The sequence below is a fragment of the Xiphias gladius genome, chromosome 3, assembly GCF_016859285.1.
Source record: "Xiphias gladius isolate SHS-SW01 ecotype Sanya breed wild chromosome 3, ASM1685928v1, whole genome shotgun sequence".
NCBI lineage: Eukaryota > Metazoa > Chordata > Actinopteri > Istiophoriformes > Xiphiidae > Xiphias > Xiphias gladius.
The window spans coordinates 26,035,261-26,054,952 of record NC_053402.1 but is presented as its reverse complement, the minus strand read 5'-3'; the positions used below and the strand labels follow the sequence as shown (position 1 = coordinate 26,054,952).

The following is a 19,692-nucleotide window of genomic DNA, read 5'->3' as shown; positions in this document are numbered from 1 at the left end:
TTATGTTGAATCCAGCCCACTGAATGACTAAACAGAGTAAACAGCTAACCACACTAGTAAAGCCTCCCTGGAGTTTCTGTGAACATCGAACACTGGATTTAATATTATTAAGCCCTGCAAGGACTGCCTAATAGCAAAAAGAGACACAGTAGAGGAGCCTGATAACTGAAGGCTCTGCCTGCCATTCTGCTTTTGGAGACTCTACAAGACCCACAAGTATGACTGAGTTCTGGGAGCAGTGTTCCAGTGGGGTAATAGGTACTATGAGCTCTTTAAGGTATGATGGTGCCTGACCATTAAGGGCTTTGTAGGCGAGGAGGAGGATTTAAAATTCAATTCTGGATTTTACAGGCAGCCAATACAGGGATGCTAACACAGGAGAAATATGGTCTCTTTTACCTGGTTCCTGTCAGTACTCGTGCTGCAGCATTCTGGATCAGCTGGAGAGTATTTAGAGACTTGGTGGGACGGCCTGATAATAAAGAATTACAATAATCCAGTCTAGAAGTAACAAAAGCATGGAGTAGTTTTTCTTCATCTTTTTGAGACGGGATGTGCCTTATTTTTACAATGTTACGTAGATGAAAAAAGGCAGAGCTTGAAGTTTGTTTTATATAGGAGTTAAAGGACATATCCTGATCAAAGAGAAGTCAGAGAGTCCTAACAGTGGTGCTGGAGGACAGGGCAATGCCATCGTATCATCTGCATAACAATGGAAGCTAAGGGAGTGTTTCCTAATTATATTGCCTGAAGGAAGCATATATAAGGTGCATAGAACTGGTCCAAGCACAGAACCTTGTGGACCTCTTCGACTAACTTCTGAGTATAAGGAGGATTTATCGTTAGCGAGTACAAACTGAAATCGGTCTGATAAATAGGACTTAAACCAACTTAGAGCGGTTCCCTTAATGCCAAATAAATGTTCCAGTCTCTGTGATAGGTTGTGATGGTCAAAAGTGTCAAATGCAGCACTAAGGTCTAACAAGACAAGTACAAAGACAAGTCCTTTGTCCGACACAATTAGAAGGTGATTTGTGACTTTCACCACTGCTGTCTCTGTGCTATGATGAGCTCTAAATCATGACTGAAAATCCTCAAATAAACTAACACCATTGATAAACAAAAATATTAGAAAGCTAAAAAGAGAATGTAGAAGAGCTGAACATAAAAGTTCATCAACTCCAAATGAGGGAGCTATCATTTTCAATTAATTCCCTAGTAATTCATTTATTTCACTTATTTTTACCCCCACCCTCCACAATGCTGTTCGATACAGTTACCCTCCATTACCCTTAGGGATTAGTTTTGGCCATTTTTAAATTTTTTGCTCTGACAAGAATCTGAATCAGTTTCTGTTTCACCATCACTTCATGTGGTTCTTTATGTTTTCTGCTCACCATCAATTTTTAATGCTATATAAATATTATTATCAAGGTGTTAATGTTAAATAGAGGGCAAAAACAGGCACAAAGACACACACACACACACACACACACACACACAGACAAACACACACATCCAATGGTTGTTTGTTCGTTTCATGTTTCTGTTGATGAATTTAATCATCAAGTTTTCTGCTATAAAACAACAAACATCTGAGCCGAAAAGATCACAACACATTGAACAACTGAACTCAGATCAGTTTCAACAGAACCTGAACCAGAACCTGAACTAAACCCAGACCAGCCATGGACAAAGGTAAGACATAAAGATCAGTCGTTTTGTCAGCTCTGTTCAGACAGGACCCATTTATTTTTCATGGTTTATTTTATTTTTTATATCCTTTTAGTCAGGGCTGTTTCTGAACATTTTGGTGTCCAATGCGAAATATCCCCTGGTACCTCTGAGGGGATGGATCTTTTCATTACATTTTATGAAAATTAAAGTAATTTATTATTTTAAATTCAACTTTATTCATCTTCACTCATCTTCTGTTTTGTGTCATGTCATCAGCATCATCTGTCAATAAGTATCTTTCCATGCACACTACTCCTTGTTACGTCTTATCCTGTTATTATTGAGGCTTTCACTGATGGCTTTCCAACCGGGTTTTATCATCCAATATTTATTGTAATTCTAGTTTTTCCTTCATTAGTGTCTCCAAACAGTGTCTGTGTGCAGTCTCTTGTTTGTTTTGGATGGACTTTTAAAAGTAGACTTGGGGTCTGACATTAAATTTATACCGTGTTTCATCTTTCTCTATAGTGCCCCTCAACCTGGTTGCACTCTAGGTGGTGTCCTTGCTCACCTATGATTAAAAACCGCTGGATTTTAGCTACTATTGAACTAAAACGATCGCTGCACTGAGGTCTGACAGACTTTTGTGATGTCACACTACACCACAGTGTAGTGTTACATCACCAGGCTTAAAAAAGCAGGGCAAAAATATATTTTATTTTGATTTAAATTAATTATAATAAACATTAATCATCCTAAAGTGTTTGTTACCTGAGAACAGCTGAGTCTGAACATCAGTTGACAGTCTGACCTTCACCTGTCTGTCTCTCACCTGTCTCTCTCTCTCATTCGTCTTTCTCCCAACTGTCTCTTACCTGTCTGTCTCTCTGTCAGTTGTCCTCCTGCTGTCAGTCCTGTCTCTGGGCGTCTCCTCTCAACCAATTACAGATAGCCAGCGTCTGTTCTCCATCGCTGTCAGCAGAGTTCAGCACCTCCACCTGCTCGCTCAGAGACTCTTCTCTGACTTTGTAAGTATAAGGCAACCCGCAGGGACAAAAAGGGACAAACACACCAGACAGCAGCATGCAGGGGGGGTTCGTTAACGGTGTCTGTGTGTATTTCTATATGTATTACTGTGTATTACTGTTCACCTCTGTGTGTTGTGTATGTTATGTATTTCTGTGTGGATTACTGTGTACCCCTGCGTGTTATGTTTATTAGGAGAGCTCTCTGCAGACGGAGGAGCAGCGTCAACTCAACAAAATCTTCCTGCAGGATTTCTGTAACTCCGATTACATTATCAGCCCCATTGACAAGCACGAGACTCAACGCAGCTCTGTGAGTATACTAAACAGTATTATACAGTACTATGACACTACTACAATACTACACAACACACAGCTACCAGTTCTCTGTAGTTACAGTATGAGGTACTTTGACCTGAGAAATCCTCTTATCTAAGTACATTTGTAATACCACGGATACACTGTGTGTAAAGAATTGCAGAAACAGACGCAGTATCAAACAGTATCAGTCATGGTACCATCAGCATGTTGGTTCCATTGACTGGTTTTAGGCAGGAGTTAAAGTGGGATTTGGCAGGTTTGGGAACCCTAAGATTTGGGGGGGTGGGGGCGGGGTGCATTCCGGTGGGGTCGGTGTGGGTTGAAACAAGCACACAGCTCAAAGAGAGCCACTACAGAGACTGACAGGGCCGGTAAAAACTTTGAGGATTTTTTGACTGTCCACTGGCCCTCCTATGCAGCGGCCAATGGGATTAGGCCCAGTATGCCCAATGGCCAATCCTTCTCCGTCTCTCATGAGCCGTAGCCTGGCTGTTCACACCACAAGTACATTTCTCCGTGTCGGTCAACGAGCATTAGGGTTAGGGTTTATAATAAACTAGTAAACTCCTTAATAATAAACTCCTAAATTTATTATGTAAAGGTTTCTATGTATTCCTGGATGAACAGGGTTTCTTCTGCAACCATGAAGTTAAAAGGACCATCGACTTGTATGATGATTTGTGGGGAGCAGCCTATCTCCTGCTGCTGTGTGTGCCTGCTCGTCTCTCTCACTCTGTTTGGACACAGATTTATACAGTCGGTATTTGAAGGTGCCAGAACACTGTTTGGATGGTTCTGGCCCTCTTAAACCTCTGGATCTAGCTTCTGAAGCTGTTATTTATCGATTGATTGGTTCTAGGTTCTGAAGCTGTTATCAATCTCCTATCGATTGGTTGAGTCTTGGGAGTATTCCAGTCGTTCTCTGTCTGGAGGTTCTGCTCCGAGAAACCAGATTTCACCTAAACTGTCTGAACTGAAGACAGGAATCCTCCTGCTTATCAGGGTGAGAGCACATACACATCATACACACTGACCTAATCTAACCAATCAGAACAGCAGTACGACTGACCACCTGACCTTTCAGGCCAATCAGGACGGAGCAGAGATGTTTTCCGATAGCTCGGCCCTCCAGCTGGCTCCTTATGGAAACTACTATCAGAGTCTGGGAGCTGACGAATCACTGAGACGAACCTATGAACTGCTGGCCTGCTTCAAGAAGGACATGCACAAGGTGGGGAGGAGGGGGAGGAGGAGTGTGAGAGAGTGGAGAAGGTAGAGGTGGAGGGGGTGGAGGATGGGGAAGATGATGAGGGTTGGGGGGAAGGGGAGGAGGAGTGGGAGAAGGTGGAGGAGATGGAGTCAGGGGGGTGGAGGAGGAAGTACTAATGATGTAATGGTAATGTAATGATGATGATATCTGTGTACAGGTGGAGACATACCTGACGGTGGCTAAATGTCGACTCTCTCCGGAAGCTAACTGCACCCTGTAGCCCTGCCTCTCCACAGTGAAGCCCCCCCCCCAGGATGATCTAATCCTGTGCGTTCTGTAGCTCCGCCCCTATGTTAGCCGACTCTGCTAACTAACATTAGCATTAGCATTAGACTGTCAGGTGCTGAAGCCCAAACTGATGATGAAATGATGATGTCATTGTGATGTCATATTGTCAGCCTGTGAAATAAAATGTGTTCATTCAGTTGTGTCTTCACTCTGTTTCTTCTTCTTCTCCTCTGCTTTATTTCTTTATTTTATTTTCTTCAGTTTGTTCTGGTCTCAGACCTTCTCTGTAAAACCCTCTGACATCCGGTGTTTGATTCTGGACCTTAGAAATAAACTGGACTTTATGGGAAACAGTTCCTCCTTATGACAAACACCCATTAAGAGCTCTGCCTGGAAGAGGGCCGGTTCTGTCTATCAGAAAAAAAACCAAAGTAAAATCATAAATGAAGTGAGTTTACTATTTTTCTCTGTCTGTGTCTGAAGTTATTCCAAAGTCAACAGTTTTTGATCCAACCTAGGTTTCCTACTAATGTCTTGTAGAGCTGCTCCTAAAACTTATTCTCTGGCTGAATTGATTAAATGTTGAGGTTGAGCTTTTGACTGCTATATGATTTAAATGAGTCACAGACCATCACAAATCTTTGATATTAGCCACAACAAAATCAAAATAACTCTAATTCAGTGCAGTTTACAGGTAAACAGAGACACATGCTGTCAATCAGCAGTCATTGACAAACTGTTCAATTTGAACTAAACTAAATTATATAATTCCTCAGTATTTATGAATGGAGACTTTTTTTCTTTGTATATGTTGAATTGTATGTTTGCCTATGGAAACATTTCACATTTTTCATATTTACATGGCCTTTATTCAGAATTAATTAAATGGAAATTTAGCAATTTAACATGGTCTGTATTTAACTAAAGGTCTACAATTAGTCCTGGATTACATAGTTCTTTCAATAAACTTCCAAAGAGAATAGTAGGATTACAGACTGTAAATAAAGTGCAGTTTTCTTATTCATAAATTTAGTAAATTATATTGAATTATTTAAATATATATGAGAAACACTAAATTAAATTAATTAAATTAAATGGTTCTGAGTCCATATATTGTCAATATTTCCTCATTTAAGTGTCACTGAGTATATTATTACCTACGTCAAGGAGGTTATGTTTTCACCCGTGTCTGTCTGTCTGTCTGTTTGTTTGTTTGTTAGCAGGATTACGCAAAAACTACTGAACCAATTTGCATCGAACATGTTGGATGTGGGATGTGGCAGGGGCTAGGGAAGAAACCATTACATTTTGGGGCAGATCCGTATCATGTATTATGAGATTGATTTGTTTTTTTTTCTTAACACTGTGGTACGTTGTTTGGCATTGGCTACGGCGGGGGTCTGCGCTCTACAGAGTCCCCTTCTAGTTTATTATATGAAGAACAACGACAGTTTTCCATAACACCAACAGGGGCAACAGAACGTGTTTCTTATCTGCCTTAAATAAACGTCACCAACTGGGGGCGCCGCCGCTTCGGCTCTTTTCGTTGACAGTCGGTCCTCTCCGCCCGGCCTTCTACCATACTCGGTAATGTTCGGCTACGTTCGTCTGCTAACGGTCGGTGTGTTCAAATCTTCGGCTGTAGCTCCTCCTGGAGACTCAAGTAAAGAAAGAGCCAAGAGAAAAGAGGGGAAACAGACGACAGGAACGGATAGACGGAGTCTCCAAGCGGAATGACGGTGCTGCAGGAACCTGTCCAGGTAAAAACACATCTTCAGCTCGTTGTCATGAGCGGGGAGCCAAATATTTATGAAGCCCGTGCTGACTTCTCCCTCCCGGCCTCAGTGTCTGGTCCGGTCCGCGGTCTGAGAGCTCTTCCCTCGCCGCAGGCCCCGCAGCCCACCGCTAGCAGCACAGAGCATTTGATCAGTGTTATTGGTGTTAAAAATCTGATCATTACAATGACATTTGGCCTGTAAGGGGGCCGTTTGGATGAAGACTTTAACACAATACTCGTTCGTTAGCTAACTTCAGCTCGGTTTCAGTTCACATCGGTCATGCCAGACTCCTTTTAAAAACATGTCAAATTGAGTTTTCCTTTGGTGTTTCCTTAAAAATATAAAGGAAGGAACAACTCTTACGATCTTTTCTGACCTGCTCCGACAGTGTTTAGCACGTCGGCGCAGATCCAATAAATAAATTGTGTTTTAGTTAAAAGATAATAGAACATTAATTTCGCATGTTTGTCACATTATACTGCACTCTGGCCGAGGTCAACATGCGCCGTGGAGGGCGGCAACACCACCGGTAACATTTATTAAAGTTTATATTCTATTTTAACAAACCGTGTCAGATTGAGTTTATGTTTGCCGAATCAATCAGTGGACATCAGTGTATTGATTGCTTAAAGGTCAGATGAAGAGCTGTGTGTTTATGCTGATAAGCAGGACAACACGAAACGGTTAGATTTCAAATGGAGTTTTGTATTATTAACTCTGCTAATGCTGAAATGCTAACAGTAGAGTACTGTTAGCTGGCTAACTCCGTGTCTAAGGTTAGGTTTAGCGGCTTCAGTCTGCAGAAATTCAGTTTTAATGTTCACGGGTAAACATAGAGGTTTGATGAGGGTTTATTCAGTTTTTATTTAAAGTCTGACCCCAGCCACAGGAGTCAGACTAAGGTTAGCTAGTTAGCCCCTTGCTGCTAACGCTAGCTAACGTCAGCTAGCTGTCGGTTAACGTGAACATTAGCCATCAGCTGGTTAGCTGTCATGTTAACCAGAGTTAACCAGACTGTAGTTCATTCTGACAGTTAGCGTACAGTAAGTATAAATATCTACTGATTAAACGTTGTGTCACGGGTATGTCTGTGACGTCATTACAAGAAGTAGCGTTAGCACACTGAAATAAACAATTTCATTCAATGACGTGTTAACGCGTAAAGTGACGCCATTTAGCAGATTTTCTAAATTGTAACTATAATTCTGGTTTCTTTAATCACAGTAAAGATCAGTAGAAATTCAGTCAAAACAGGCTGATCTCTTTTGATCCGTGTAGAAAGGTAACCCGTCTACCTGTTTGACCAATGAGAAGCTGTATGTGAATTCAGGCTGTACGTAACCAGGTGATCACAGGTGATTAATATCTGCACACTCATCATTTATTTTATTTATCAGATTTCAGCTTTTTCGTTGTTGTTGTTGTTGTTGTTGTTGTTGTTGTTGTTGTTGTTGTTGTTGTGGAACGGGGACCTTCTTTCTCTGAAATGTATGTTTGATAATAAGACCCGAATCCTGACTGAGTCTAACTGGTGTGAAACCAGTAACATCAGGCATTCACAGTGTGAAATCTGTGTGATGATGAACTGGACTGCTGTTAGTGTTCAGTTTCTGTGCAGGTTGAAAACATGTATATCTAAGTTGAAAACATGTACCTCAGATGATAATGTAAAGCTTTAATCTGTGATCAGACTGTAAATAAGCAAGGACAAACAAACACATAAATTCAAAGCACTGGACTGAATCAGTAGGAGTGAAGACCAGTTTACAGGAACTGACACTGTACTTGGGACTCTGGTCCTGCAGGTCTGGACTGTGATGAACAGATGAACTAACATGTTTCACAAAAAGTCTGTTCCTGTTCCCAGTCCGATCCTGATCCTGAACCTGAACATGAAGTATGTTTCAACAACAAATCTGTCAATTCTGACTGGTTAAATTCAGTCTGTAGGTCAGGACTTGTTAATGAGTCCCTCTATCAAGACTAGTTAATGAGTGTGTCGGCTATTAAATCTGCCTCTCTGTTCAGGCTGCAGTGTGGCAGGCTCTGAACCACTACGCCTACCTGGACGCTGTTTTCCTCGCTGAGAGACTCTACGCAGAAGGTAACACCTGTCTGTCTACTAGTCAATGTGTCTGTCAGTAAGTTTAGAGGAGGCTCTCTACCTGTAGGCTACATGTTGACCTGTCTTTCTACCTGTCTGTTTACCTGTCCGTCTGTCAGTGAGGTCAGAGGAGGCGCTCTACCTGTTGGCTACATGTTATTACCGCTCTGGGAAGCCATACAAAGCGTACCGGCTGCTGAAGGCTCATAGCTGCTCCACACCGCAGGTTCGATTCCTGTTGGCAAAATGCTGCGTTGAACTCAGCAAGTAAGAACAAACACAAACACACCAACACACACACACACACACACACACACACACACACACACACACACACACACACTTGTGCTTCCAACTTTATGAGGAGATTCATTGACATAAGGCATACCTAAACCCTTACCCTAACCTTAACCATCACAACTAAATGCCTAACCCTAACCTAAACCTGATTCTAACCTGAACCCTTAGACCAAGTTTTAACCCTTATAGAGCCCTTTGAAGTTGTGAGGACTGACCAAAATATCCTCAGTTTCCCAAAATGTCTTCACTGCAGAGGTCTAAAACTCAGATTGGTCTTCACAAAGACAGAAGTACAAGTACATACAGAACTAATTAAAATTAGTTAATCTAGTAAACCAATCCTTGTTTCACATCAGTAGAAAATGTGGAAACATTTTATTATTTAACTGTATTTTAGTGGAGCTCCTAAGAACCTCTCTTTTTGAGGACATTTAGTGACTCATTTCTCTAATTGTCTGTCCACCTGTGTCTCTCTCCATTTCTCTACTTGTCTCTTTTTTTCACTCTCATCTGACTACCCGTCTCTCTGTCTGTTTTCATCTCTTTCTCTCTCTTTCTGTACCTGTCTCTGCATCTGTGTGTGTGTGTGTGTGTGTGTGTGTGTGTGTGTGTGTGTGTGTGTGTGTGTGTGTGTGTGTGTGTGTGTGTGTGTGTGTGTGTGTGTGTGTGTGTGTGTGTCTCTGCCTGTCTCTCTTTCTGCCCACCTGTCCCTCTCTCTCTCTGCCTGTCTCTCAGGCTGGCTGAAGGAGAACAGGTTCTGATTGGTGGAGTGCTGAACAAACAGAAGAGTCAAGATGACATCATCACAGAGTTTGGAGACTCTGCTTCCTTCACACTGTCATTACTTGGACATATTTACTGGTAACAACTCAGTTTACCCAGTCTGTTACTGGTGTTCAAAACACACTGACCGGTCTGTCATTTGCTGTGAAAAAAACAGTTTACCCAGTCTGTTCCTAATGTTAGCAACACAGTACAGTACTTCATATTTACTTCAAGGTATCCCACTGTACTGAAACTTTAGTGTTGTTCCTTACTTATAAGTCACTCACAAGGATAATAGCTTCTCCCAAATGAGTAATTTTAGATGTAAATGTCTGTCACTTACTGGTAACAAACCAGTTTACCCAGTCTTTTTCAGGTCTTAAAGATGTTAGACATACTGATTAATGACCTGTCTCTCTCTCTGAGCAGCAAGACAGATCGTGTCGCTAAAGGTGCAGACTGTTTCCAGAGAAGTTTAACTCTTAATCCGTTCCTCTGGTCGCCCTTCCAGAACCTCTGTCACCTAGGTAACCCACACACACACACAAACACCTGGTGACTCTTACCTTTTGATTATGTGATCATGTGACTTCAGTGAATATTGTGCTGTCTGTGTTTTCAGGAGAGAAACCAGATCCAGATCAGGTCTTCAGGTTGTCCTCTCTTCAGAACTCCTCTATAGTCCCACCCCCCCCATCAGTTAGCCCTGCTCAGAACTCCTCCCACCGTCTAGACACCGCCCTCATGGAAACGCCACAGGACACACTGGTACACAATACAAATGCATCTCCAATACACCCTGAATTCATGTGATCAGATTACTGTTGTCCAGTATTCAGATTACCCATGGTTTTACTCTTGTAAACAGATTACAGTTACAGTCTGTTTATTAGATTAAATAATCTATAGTAAAATAATGAGATGACTCCAGTCTGATCATCAGTCATCAGTTTTGTTATTGTTTTTTGTTTGTTTGTTTTTGTTTGTTTTCCCCAGGAGTTGAATCGTTTGAATCTAGAATCATCTAACGGAAAGTTGACGTCTGATTTGTCGGTTTCCTACATTGACTCCTCCCTCATCTCCCCGGAGACCGGCTCCCTACTGGGTAACACGGTTTCGATGGCGTCAGCTGGCTCCTTATTGGCTAAACAAAACAAGCCCAAGAGTGGGAGGAGTTTACTGGGAGGACCTGCTGCACTCAGCCCATTGACACCCAGGTGAGTGATTAAACAATAACTGTACAGGTAAGTCTGTTGTTGGTCTTGTTAGTTTATCTGCACAGGTGGAAGTGTGTTAACACCTAAATCATACATAACCCTGACTCTCTGTGTGTATGTTTGTGTGTAGTTTTGGAATCCTGCCCCTGGAGCCCAGCCCTGGAGACCCCACATATCTACAGAACTATTCAGCTACCATGGAAACGCAAACTACAGCTCCGAGCAAGAAGGTACTGTATACATATACATACATAGGTACTAATATTATATACATACATACTAACACAATCAGAGGTTTCATTCATCCAGGTGTCCACTTTTCAAAATCACATTAAAAAACACGGGACTCTTATTTTGAAGTTAAAGGATGTTTTATATCCTGTGGGGAAGTTACGCCCCTTGCTTACCTATTCATAGATGAGATCAGTTATGTGTTTATCACACTGTATAAAAACAGCCAAGGGTGCTGTACAGAATACATGCTGAATCTTCACAATACAAGTTTTATGGATTCTTTTACTTCACTCTCCATCATTTACTGTTTGTCATATTTACACTCTGCCGCTGCTGACTGTCCATCTCTCCTCACCCGTCTGTGTCTTCACTTGTCTGTCTCTCTGCTCACCTGTCTGTCTCTCTCTCAGTCTGTCTCCAGGATTAGTCAATCAAAGTCTGTCTTCAGTCAGAGTGGAAACAGCAGAGATGTTCTCCCTATCCCCTTCAACCAATCACAGACCTCTGCACCTCACACCAGGTAACTATTAGCTTTGCTCCTCTGACTGTTTATGTGCAGTGACCTCTGTGTTTCTGGTCCAATCAGAAAACAGCAGGTCAGTGAGACAGACAAACAGGCAGAAAGACAGACAGTTTATGTTCATTAAGGTCTGTCTGATGACCTGTCTCTCTAATAACATATCTGTCTCTCAGTGGCTCGCCTCAGGTCCTCAGTCCCAGTATGTCTGGTCCTCCAAACGTTCAGCCCAGAAGAAGCTCCAGACTGTTTACTAGTGCCAGTTCTACTGCCAAGGTACTTCACTACTATAGTAATACTGCAGTACTGTACTACAAAAGTAATTTTACAATGTTAAAGTACTGAAGTACAGGCTTATTAGCACTCTGTCTCTGTATCTGCAGGAGAACAGTAAGAAGTTAAAGATGAAGTTTCCTACAAAGATTCCCAATAGGAAAACCAAGTGTAAATCAGCAAAGACGTCAAATAGCAGCAATCTGAACGAGAGTCTGGACATCCTGAGACTGGATCCCAGTCTGAGTCTACCGGACACCAAGATCCCCCAGTACCAGAGAGCTGCTGCAGGTAATAATACTACTATCTATCCATTTTCTTGGTGTGTATCCAGGTGGTTGTATTAGCAGCAGGCTAAACAAGGTAGCCCATATGTCCTTCGCCCCCAGCCATGTCCTAAATCTCCTCCTGCTTGATTCAGAGGTGTTACCAGGTCTGATGGGATACCTAATCTCTCCAGCACATTCTGTTACTGTCCTCCCAGTTAGAAGTCCCAAGAAAATCTCCACAGGAAAGCGTCCAGGAGGATCCTGATCAGATGCTCTCTTCTGGTTGTACATAAAGGAGCAGCGGCTCAACTCTGAGCTCCTCTTCTAGACGATATTCACAGGATGATTTAGTCTGTCCGTAAGACCCCTCCCTGTGGAAAAAACTCACTCTGTGTATCTTTTATCTCCTACTTTTGTAACTACCCAAAGCTTGTGATTATCTGTGAGGTTTAGAAAGTACATCAGCCGGTGAATCCTCCGGGCCCTGAACCACTACTGTGTCTGCATCACTGTTGACCAAATCATCTGCTGATCTCACTTCCATCTGACCCTCACTGTTGAGCCAGACACTGAGATACTTGAACTCCTTCACTTGAGTCAGTGACTCAGTTCGAACCTGAAGGGAAAAAATCTACTGTTTTCTGGTGAAGGACCGTGCAGTCCTGAAGCCATAATACCAGACCCCCTCCTGCAATGAATAACACAAACTGTGACAGGAACAACACTGGTGGAGTCTAATAGTCACTGAGAACCTGTTGGACTTCCTGCTAAGAACCCAGACTCAAGTCTCTCTGGTTATACAAAGACTGAAGGACTTGTGGTAACAGCCCTGGTACCTCAGATTATCACAGTACCCCCACCAAGAAACCTGGGGGATTTAATCATAAACCTTCTTCATGTCCACAAAACACATGTAAACTGGATGGACAAACTCCCAGGAATCTTACAAGAGTAAACACCTTATCCACTGATCCAGGACCATGACAGAATTCACATCAGTCCTCCTGAATCTGAGGTTCAACAATCAGCCAGAGTCTCCTTTCAGCAACCTGCCAGAAACTTCCTCAGGTAGCTGAGCAGTATGATGTCCTGATAGGCAGAGGTCATTCACCAGTCACCGCCCACACCCGTGTGCCAATCCACTAGAACTCCCCCAGCCTCCCCAAAACGGAAGAGGAATAACAACCAAGGCAGCCCCACAATGTCCAGATAATTCATCACACCTTCATCACTTCATCTACATCTGTGATCACACCTGAGCTTTTTGACAACTTCAGTGACCTACACGAGGAGGACGAGTTGGTCAGGTTGAAGTTTTCCTTCCACCGTCTCAGTCCTGGGACTAACTGTCTTACCTGTAGACCCTTTATCTTCAGTCTTGATTTATATCTGAGGACTGACAGTACAAATACTACAATTACAACTAATACTGCAGTACCAGAGAGCTGCTGCAGATACAAATTGTACTGCTGAAATTCAGCCTAAATCTTAACCTGATGTTGAATTTGAAACATGATCCTGTACTTAAACCTGAACCTTAATCCAGCCTGTTTTCTGGTTTGACCTTCTATAATCAGAACAGTAATTTGTTTATATAGATATGATGTTTGACAGGAAACACTGATATTATCTGTATGAACAGTGTTTAGATACGTGTCCATCCTCTGTGTGTGTGTGTTCAGACAGCGTGATGGCGTTACTACGAGAACTGGGGCGTGGTTACCAGGCGCTGTGCTCCTACAACTGCAAAGAAGCCATCAACATCCTGACCTCCCTGCCTCCCCAGCACTACAACACTGGCTGGGTCCTCACTCACATTGGCAGGGCCTACTTTGAGCTGGCCGAGTACACACAGGTAACACTCACCTGACACACGCAGCTAACAGTCGCAAAAGTCCCAGATCCACCTACCAGCACGACACATTAAAACTTTGAGCAAATGATATATGAACCAACTGTGTTATTGGTGATAGGAAAGGAACCATACAAGTGTGGATTTCACATTAGTGCATCTTTCAAAAATCTTCGATATAATGCTACTAGCTAATGTACTAAACAAAAGGATCAACCATTTCTAGTATGATCAATGAGCAGATGAATAATAATAAACATGATAAAAATATTATTATCTGATGTTATCTGATGCCTATTCGCTTGTATGGTAGATGTTCAATTAGACATAGTCACTGGATGGCAGTATGGTAAAAATTGGCTCAGACTTTGTAACACAGACTTCAGCTTTCCTAAAGCCTAGAAACTTGAGAATTTCCTTAAGTTATCTGGAAACATTTGAGGAATAATATCAATTAAGTTGCAGAATAATTGCATTCTTCCCATTATTTTAGACGTGTTCATGGGAAGAAAATGCTAGTTTTCAGTCAAGATAGGAATGCGGTGTAATTTATGGCATGTGTCTATTTTCTTCCATTTGGGAACCCTAAGGGGGTGAAGAGGGAGAGAGGGAGAGCTGCAGTGTTAGTGTGGCTTATGTCCACTACAATGTAATTCATGATCATGGGTTTGTTTGCAGGCGGAGCGTCTGTTCAGCGAGGTTCGCAGGATCGAGTCCTACAGAGTTGAAGGGATGGAGATTTACTCGACCACACTGTGGCACCTGCAGAAAGACGTTGCACTGTCCGCCCTTTCCAAAGACCTGACCGACATGGACAAGAACTGTCCTGAGGTAAGAGCTACACCTGTCCAAACACTATACCTGTCTCTCTGCAGGCCTAATGTGTAGCAGGAAACTGTTTCAGTTTGTCTTTCTCTGATCACCTGTCTGCCTGCCGTTTTCATCACCTGTCTGTCTCTCTGCAGGCCTGGTGTGTAGCAGGAAACTGTTTCAGTCTGCAGAGGGAGCATGACATCGCCATAAAATTCTTCCAGAGAGCCATCCAGGTGAGCTGCTGTTATGATGGCTGACTACTTTTAGTTTGAGAGACAGAGCTGTGGGAGACAGGTGCAGAGTCTTTACTGGGTCGTCAAAAATTGACTAGTATAGTCTCACCTGTTCAGAAGTTTTTTCTTAGTTTGAGAAAACTGGGTCTTCAACTGTATACTGTCCACCTATCTGTCTCTCTCTCTCACTTTTCCCTCTGTCTCCACCTGTCTCTCTCTCTCTCTCTGTCTCTGTACGTATCTGTCTCTCAGGTGGACCCAGGCTTTGCATATGCGTACACTCTATTGGGTCATGAGTTTGTTCTGACAGAGGAGTTGGACCGAGCGCTCGCCTGCTTCCGCAACGCCATCAGAGTCAACAACAGACACTACAACGCATGGTATGGTAACCGTGGTAATCAACGTCCTGTACGTACTGTACTGGCCATTCTCCTCTGATCTCATCAACAAGGCATTTCTGTCCTCAGAACTGCTGTTCAGTGGCTGTTTTTTGTTTTTTACATCATTCTGTGTAAACTCTAGATACTGTTGTAAAAATCCCAGGAGATCAGCACTTACAGAAACAGTCAAACCAGCCCGTCTGGCCCCAACAATCATCCCACAGTCAAAGTCACTGAGATGACATTTTTTTTCCTCCATTCTGAGGTTTGATGTGAACATTAACTGAAGGTCTTGACCTGTATCTACTGGATTTTATGCATTGCACTGCTGCCATATGATTGGCTGATTGGATAATTGCATGAATAAGCAATTGTACAAGTATTCCAAAAAAAAAATGGTGTGTGTGTGTGTGTGTGTGTGTGTGTGTGTGTGTGTGTGTGTGTGTGTGTGTATATATGTGTGTGTGTGTGTGTGTGTATACATATAGGTGTGTGTGTGTGTGTGTGTGTCTCTATTAGTTTATATTTACATTACATCACAAGGTGAACATCAAACACTTCAAGATGATAACTACAGTAACTAACATACTGTTCGTACAGTTTGTATCCATACATATATCTTCTATACACAACACCATCAAAACACTTTCAATCTGATGATACAAATAAATAAACTTGACCTTGCCACATGGATTAGTATTACAGTAGTGTTTTAACATTGTGTTTGTACTGTGTGTCCGGTGTTTAGGTACGGTCTGGGGATGATTTACTACAAACAGGAGAAGTTCAACTTGGCAGAAATCCACTTCAAGAAAGCTCTGAGCATCAACCCTCAGAGCTCTGTGCTGCTCTGCCACATTGGAGTCGTATGTTAGCATGAAGCACCCTCCATTCATAACAAGTGCTCTGTTAGTATGTGGCAACAACCCCCTGCTAAAGAACAACAGTAATCGGTAATTTTGTGTGTGTGTGGGGGTGTGTGTGTGTAGGTGCAGCATGCATTGAAGAAATCTGATGCAGCTTTAGAGACTCTGAACAGAGCAATTGGGATCGACCCCAAAAACCCACTCTGCAAGTTCCACCGAGCATCCATACTGTTCGCTAACGACAAGTACAAGGTAATCAATACAGTCTGCACTTATCAATACATTTATCCTGTCCATTAATGAAAAGTGTAAGGTTATCAATACGGATTTTTTAGTCTCTTTGCCAATGACAATTAAGAGGTAATAGGTAATGATTAATAGTAATCAATACATCTATCCTTGCTCAGGTTGTGACCACCCATCACCGTGTTTTAATTACATTTGTACATGACATCAAAGTCAATCAACAACAGACTCTACAACACTAATGCATAGTAGAGATACTGCAGTGACTGCAATTAATGTAAATAATACAGTAACTTTACATGTAGTATATATCTTTAAACATATACATACATGTATATTTGTTCTACAGTACAGTAACCATGGTAACCAGTATATAGTTTTAAACATCAATCCTAAAAGTCATGAAAGGTCTAATTTCAACATTTTACATTTAGAAAACTGTCACCATCATGAACTGTCTTTCTCTGTGACCTGTCTGTCTCTCCGCAGGCAGCTCTTCAGGAGTTGGAGGAGTTGAAACAGATTGTTCCCAAAGAGTCTTTGGTTTACTTCCTCATAGGAAAGGTAACAAACACCTAATTCACTCTGCCCTCTGAGGTCTGACCAGATGTTGTGGTTTAACCCTGTCATGTCCGCTGGATGCAGCTATGTCCCAATCACATCTCCTAAATTGTGGTTCTCCAGCAGTTTGTTCCTCAGACACGGTTCTAGTTTAACTCTGACATTACTGTAAATTCTGGACTACTGCTTCTGTTAAATTCTGAGAGAGAATGATACACAGCTCATCAGGTGGGAAAAAACAGATTTACCATTTACTGATTTACCATTAACAAAAACTTAAAACCATAGACATATATGCCTAGATGCTGCACTGGCTGCCTCGGCCCGTTGCTGCTGTATGTCACCGCCATATTGGACCGGGCAAGACTGGCCTGTAAATAGATAAAAGTAAATGTGGGGCTGCAGTTTTTCTACATAAAAAGCCGTAAAACATTTACATTTCTCAACCGATTTCAATGAGCTGTTCTTATATTCAAAGGTTAATAATCTATGTGTAGTACAAAAAAAGTTTTGTCTCCAGTTCCTTAGAATCCTGATAGTTTAGGCTATAATCACTAATTTCTATAGAGAGGAGTTTGTATCAACATTAAGCTTACATGAACTGATTTACTTACAAGGTGGAAAATAATTAAAACTCTCGTTTGCCAAGCATGGATTTGTCTCATTTTCCTAGGTTAATACTTGTGGAGACGTCCCTATATAATTTAATGTATATGACATGTGCAGAAAGTTTTTAATATTGTGGGAATGGCTTTTTCTGGCAACATCACCATCATTTTAGCTTTTCTTGTGTTCCAGGTCAGAACACCTGGAACAAAAGTAATTCACTTTGAAATACTGAAAAATTGAAATAGTACATTTTTTAATTACTAATAATTGGCCATCATTGAGAAAAATAGGAAAAATCCGCAAATGCATATAAAATACTGAAACAACAGCAGTCAGTTGCACATTATTAGTCTGTGGTGTTTAGTGTTAATATATTCTACTATTAATTTGATATTTTTAAGGGGAAAAGGAAAAAAAACGTGTGTGTGTGTGTGTGTGTGTACACACACATACGCAGTTAGTTACATAAGTATTTGGACTGTGACACAGTTTTCATAATTTTGTCTCTGTACACAGTGCGTTTGGTCAGATCTCATTAGTTTACCTGTTCAGAGGCAATGATAATGTCACATAGGATAATGACACATTACATAGGTGTTCTCTAATTGGATAGATGGAGATCCTGGACCAACATTGTCTCAGGAATTAGCCAACGGAAGATGACTACGAACTGTCAGATCAGTTATTGAATTAATCTGTGTTTAATTTCATATTTTCTCATTTAAACGTTATCACTCATTTCCCATCAAATGTCACTTAACAAAGAATATCATTCTTCATCATCATGATAAAAGCACAGAGTTAAAAATAGAAAAAATAAAAACCTGATTAAATTCCTCCTGCAATGAGCAAGATTCTCTCGTTAACATATCTTAATTTTTCAGTTACAATCTCCTCAGTTTAAGAAGGTTCATACGATGGATTTTACATGGTCTTAGCCTTCAGATTCTTCCAGAAACCACAACCGTGAAGAGATCTGAGGGCAGAGAGACTTCGGGTGGACACTGAGACATCGTCTCAGTCATCCTTACAACTGATTGTCTCTGACCACACAGATCAGTGGACATGAAGGGGTTAAACAGACTGAAGTGAACATGAGCCTCCACCTATCTGTCTGACTGACTGCCTATTCCCCCCCCCAAACACACACACATACACACGTCTCTTAGGTGTATAAGAAGCTGGGCCAGACTCACCTGGCTCTGATGAACTTCAGCTGGGCGATGGATCTGGATCCTAAAGGAGCAAACAACCAGATCAAAGAAGCCATTGACAAGAGATACCTGCCAGAGGATGAAGGTACTACACATCCAACTGTTTGTTCAGAGTGATGTCACATAATGATTTCTTTTTACCGTCAGTGAATGTGTCCACCATGATCTGCCCTCTGATTGGTCAGTTTGTGGAGCTGAACAGCTGTTTGTCCTGCAGACGACAGGTGAACTGTTACCTGCTGGACTGCGGTACTCTTCAGTGTGACATTTGTATCACATGTCTGACACGTCATCCAGACAGAGGAAGTGTTCGGGTTCAGTTAAATAAAGAGTTGATGCTACTAAGCAGGTTTACAGAGAACCACTACGGGTTCATCACATCAGTACTTATCAATACATTTATTTTAACCAATCAGAGATCATGACATTACACATCAACACTTTGTCTATAATTATAATTATTTATTTTGATAATAAAATGAGTTAGAAACATGACCGACCACAGCTGTCTCTCTCTCCACCTGTCTGTCTCACCTGTTAGCGGCAGAGGTGGACGACAGTCAGGACAGCAGTATCATGACGGACGCTGACGACACACAGCTCCACACGGCTGAGAGTGATGACGTCCTTTAAACCACGCCCCTTCACATAAACCTGCCCGCTGCTCAAGCCAAGCCCAGCCCCCTGCTCTGATTGGTTGGAGGACCGCTGTTGCTAGGCAACATTCTGACAGACAGATCTTCAGTTTTAGCTCCGCCCCCTGGCCCCACGCCTGCCCCCGATCGGCTGAAACAGACTGCTGCTGCCCTGAAACCCTGCCCCTGCCCCCCCTTTCCTTGTATGTCATTGAGCTCGTCCTCTGACATCACAGCTGTTTTTTATGTTCTTTTTATCATCGTTATGGAAATAAATCAATAAAAACATCTAAACCCTGCCCACT

The 19,692-nt window shown here is 42.0% G+C and overlaps 2 protein-coding genes and 1 long non-coding RNA gene across 3 annotated transcripts; 2 read left to right on the top strand and 1 right to left on the bottom strand.

The window, feature by feature from the left end:
* Window positions 1-1,688: 1,688 nt before the first annotated feature.
* On the top strand, window positions 1,689-4,651 carry gh1 (growth hormone 1). The gene is made up of 6 exons (XM_040116279.1): window positions 1,689-1,698; window positions 2,572-2,705; window positions 2,899-3,015; window positions 3,883-4,026; window positions 4,108-4,254; window positions 4,451-4,651. The coding sequence occupies exons 1-6, from the start codon at window positions 1,689-1,691 to the stop codon at window positions 4,511-4,513; spliced, it is 615 nt and encodes a 204-aa protein (XP_039972213.1). The 3' UTR covers window positions 4,514-4,651.
* Window positions 4,652-6,043: 1,392 nt separating this feature from the next.
* On the top strand, window positions 6,044-19,686 carry cdc27 (cell division cycle 27). Its single transcript, XM_040123648.1, has 20 exons — window positions 6,044-6,281; window positions 8,328-8,403; window positions 8,523-8,670; window positions 9,439-9,564; window positions 9,898-9,995; window positions 10,091-10,236; window positions 10,465-10,685; window positions 10,816-10,915; window positions 11,330-11,439; window positions 11,613-11,712; window positions 11,820-12,000; window positions 13,661-13,833; window positions 14,509-14,661; window positions 14,796-14,876; window positions 15,129-15,256; window positions 16,005-16,122; window positions 16,246-16,374; window positions 16,858-16,932; window positions 18,708-18,837; window positions 19,294-19,686. Exons 1-20 carry the CDS (start codon window positions 6,255-6,257, stop codon window positions 19,383-19,385), a joined length of 2,412 nt encoding a protein of 803 aa, XP_039979582.1. The 5' UTR covers window positions 6,044-6,254; the 3' UTR covers window positions 19,386-19,686.
* On the bottom strand, window positions 18,734-19,369 carry LOC120788116. The gene is made up of 3 exons (XR_005707191.1): window positions 19,287-19,369; window positions 18,894-18,963; window positions 18,734-18,774 (listed from the first exon to the last, which is right to left on the bottom strand). It is a non-coding gene; the product is annotated as an uncharacterized LOC120788116 (long non-coding RNA).
* Window positions 19,687-19,692: the final 6 nt, after the last annotated feature.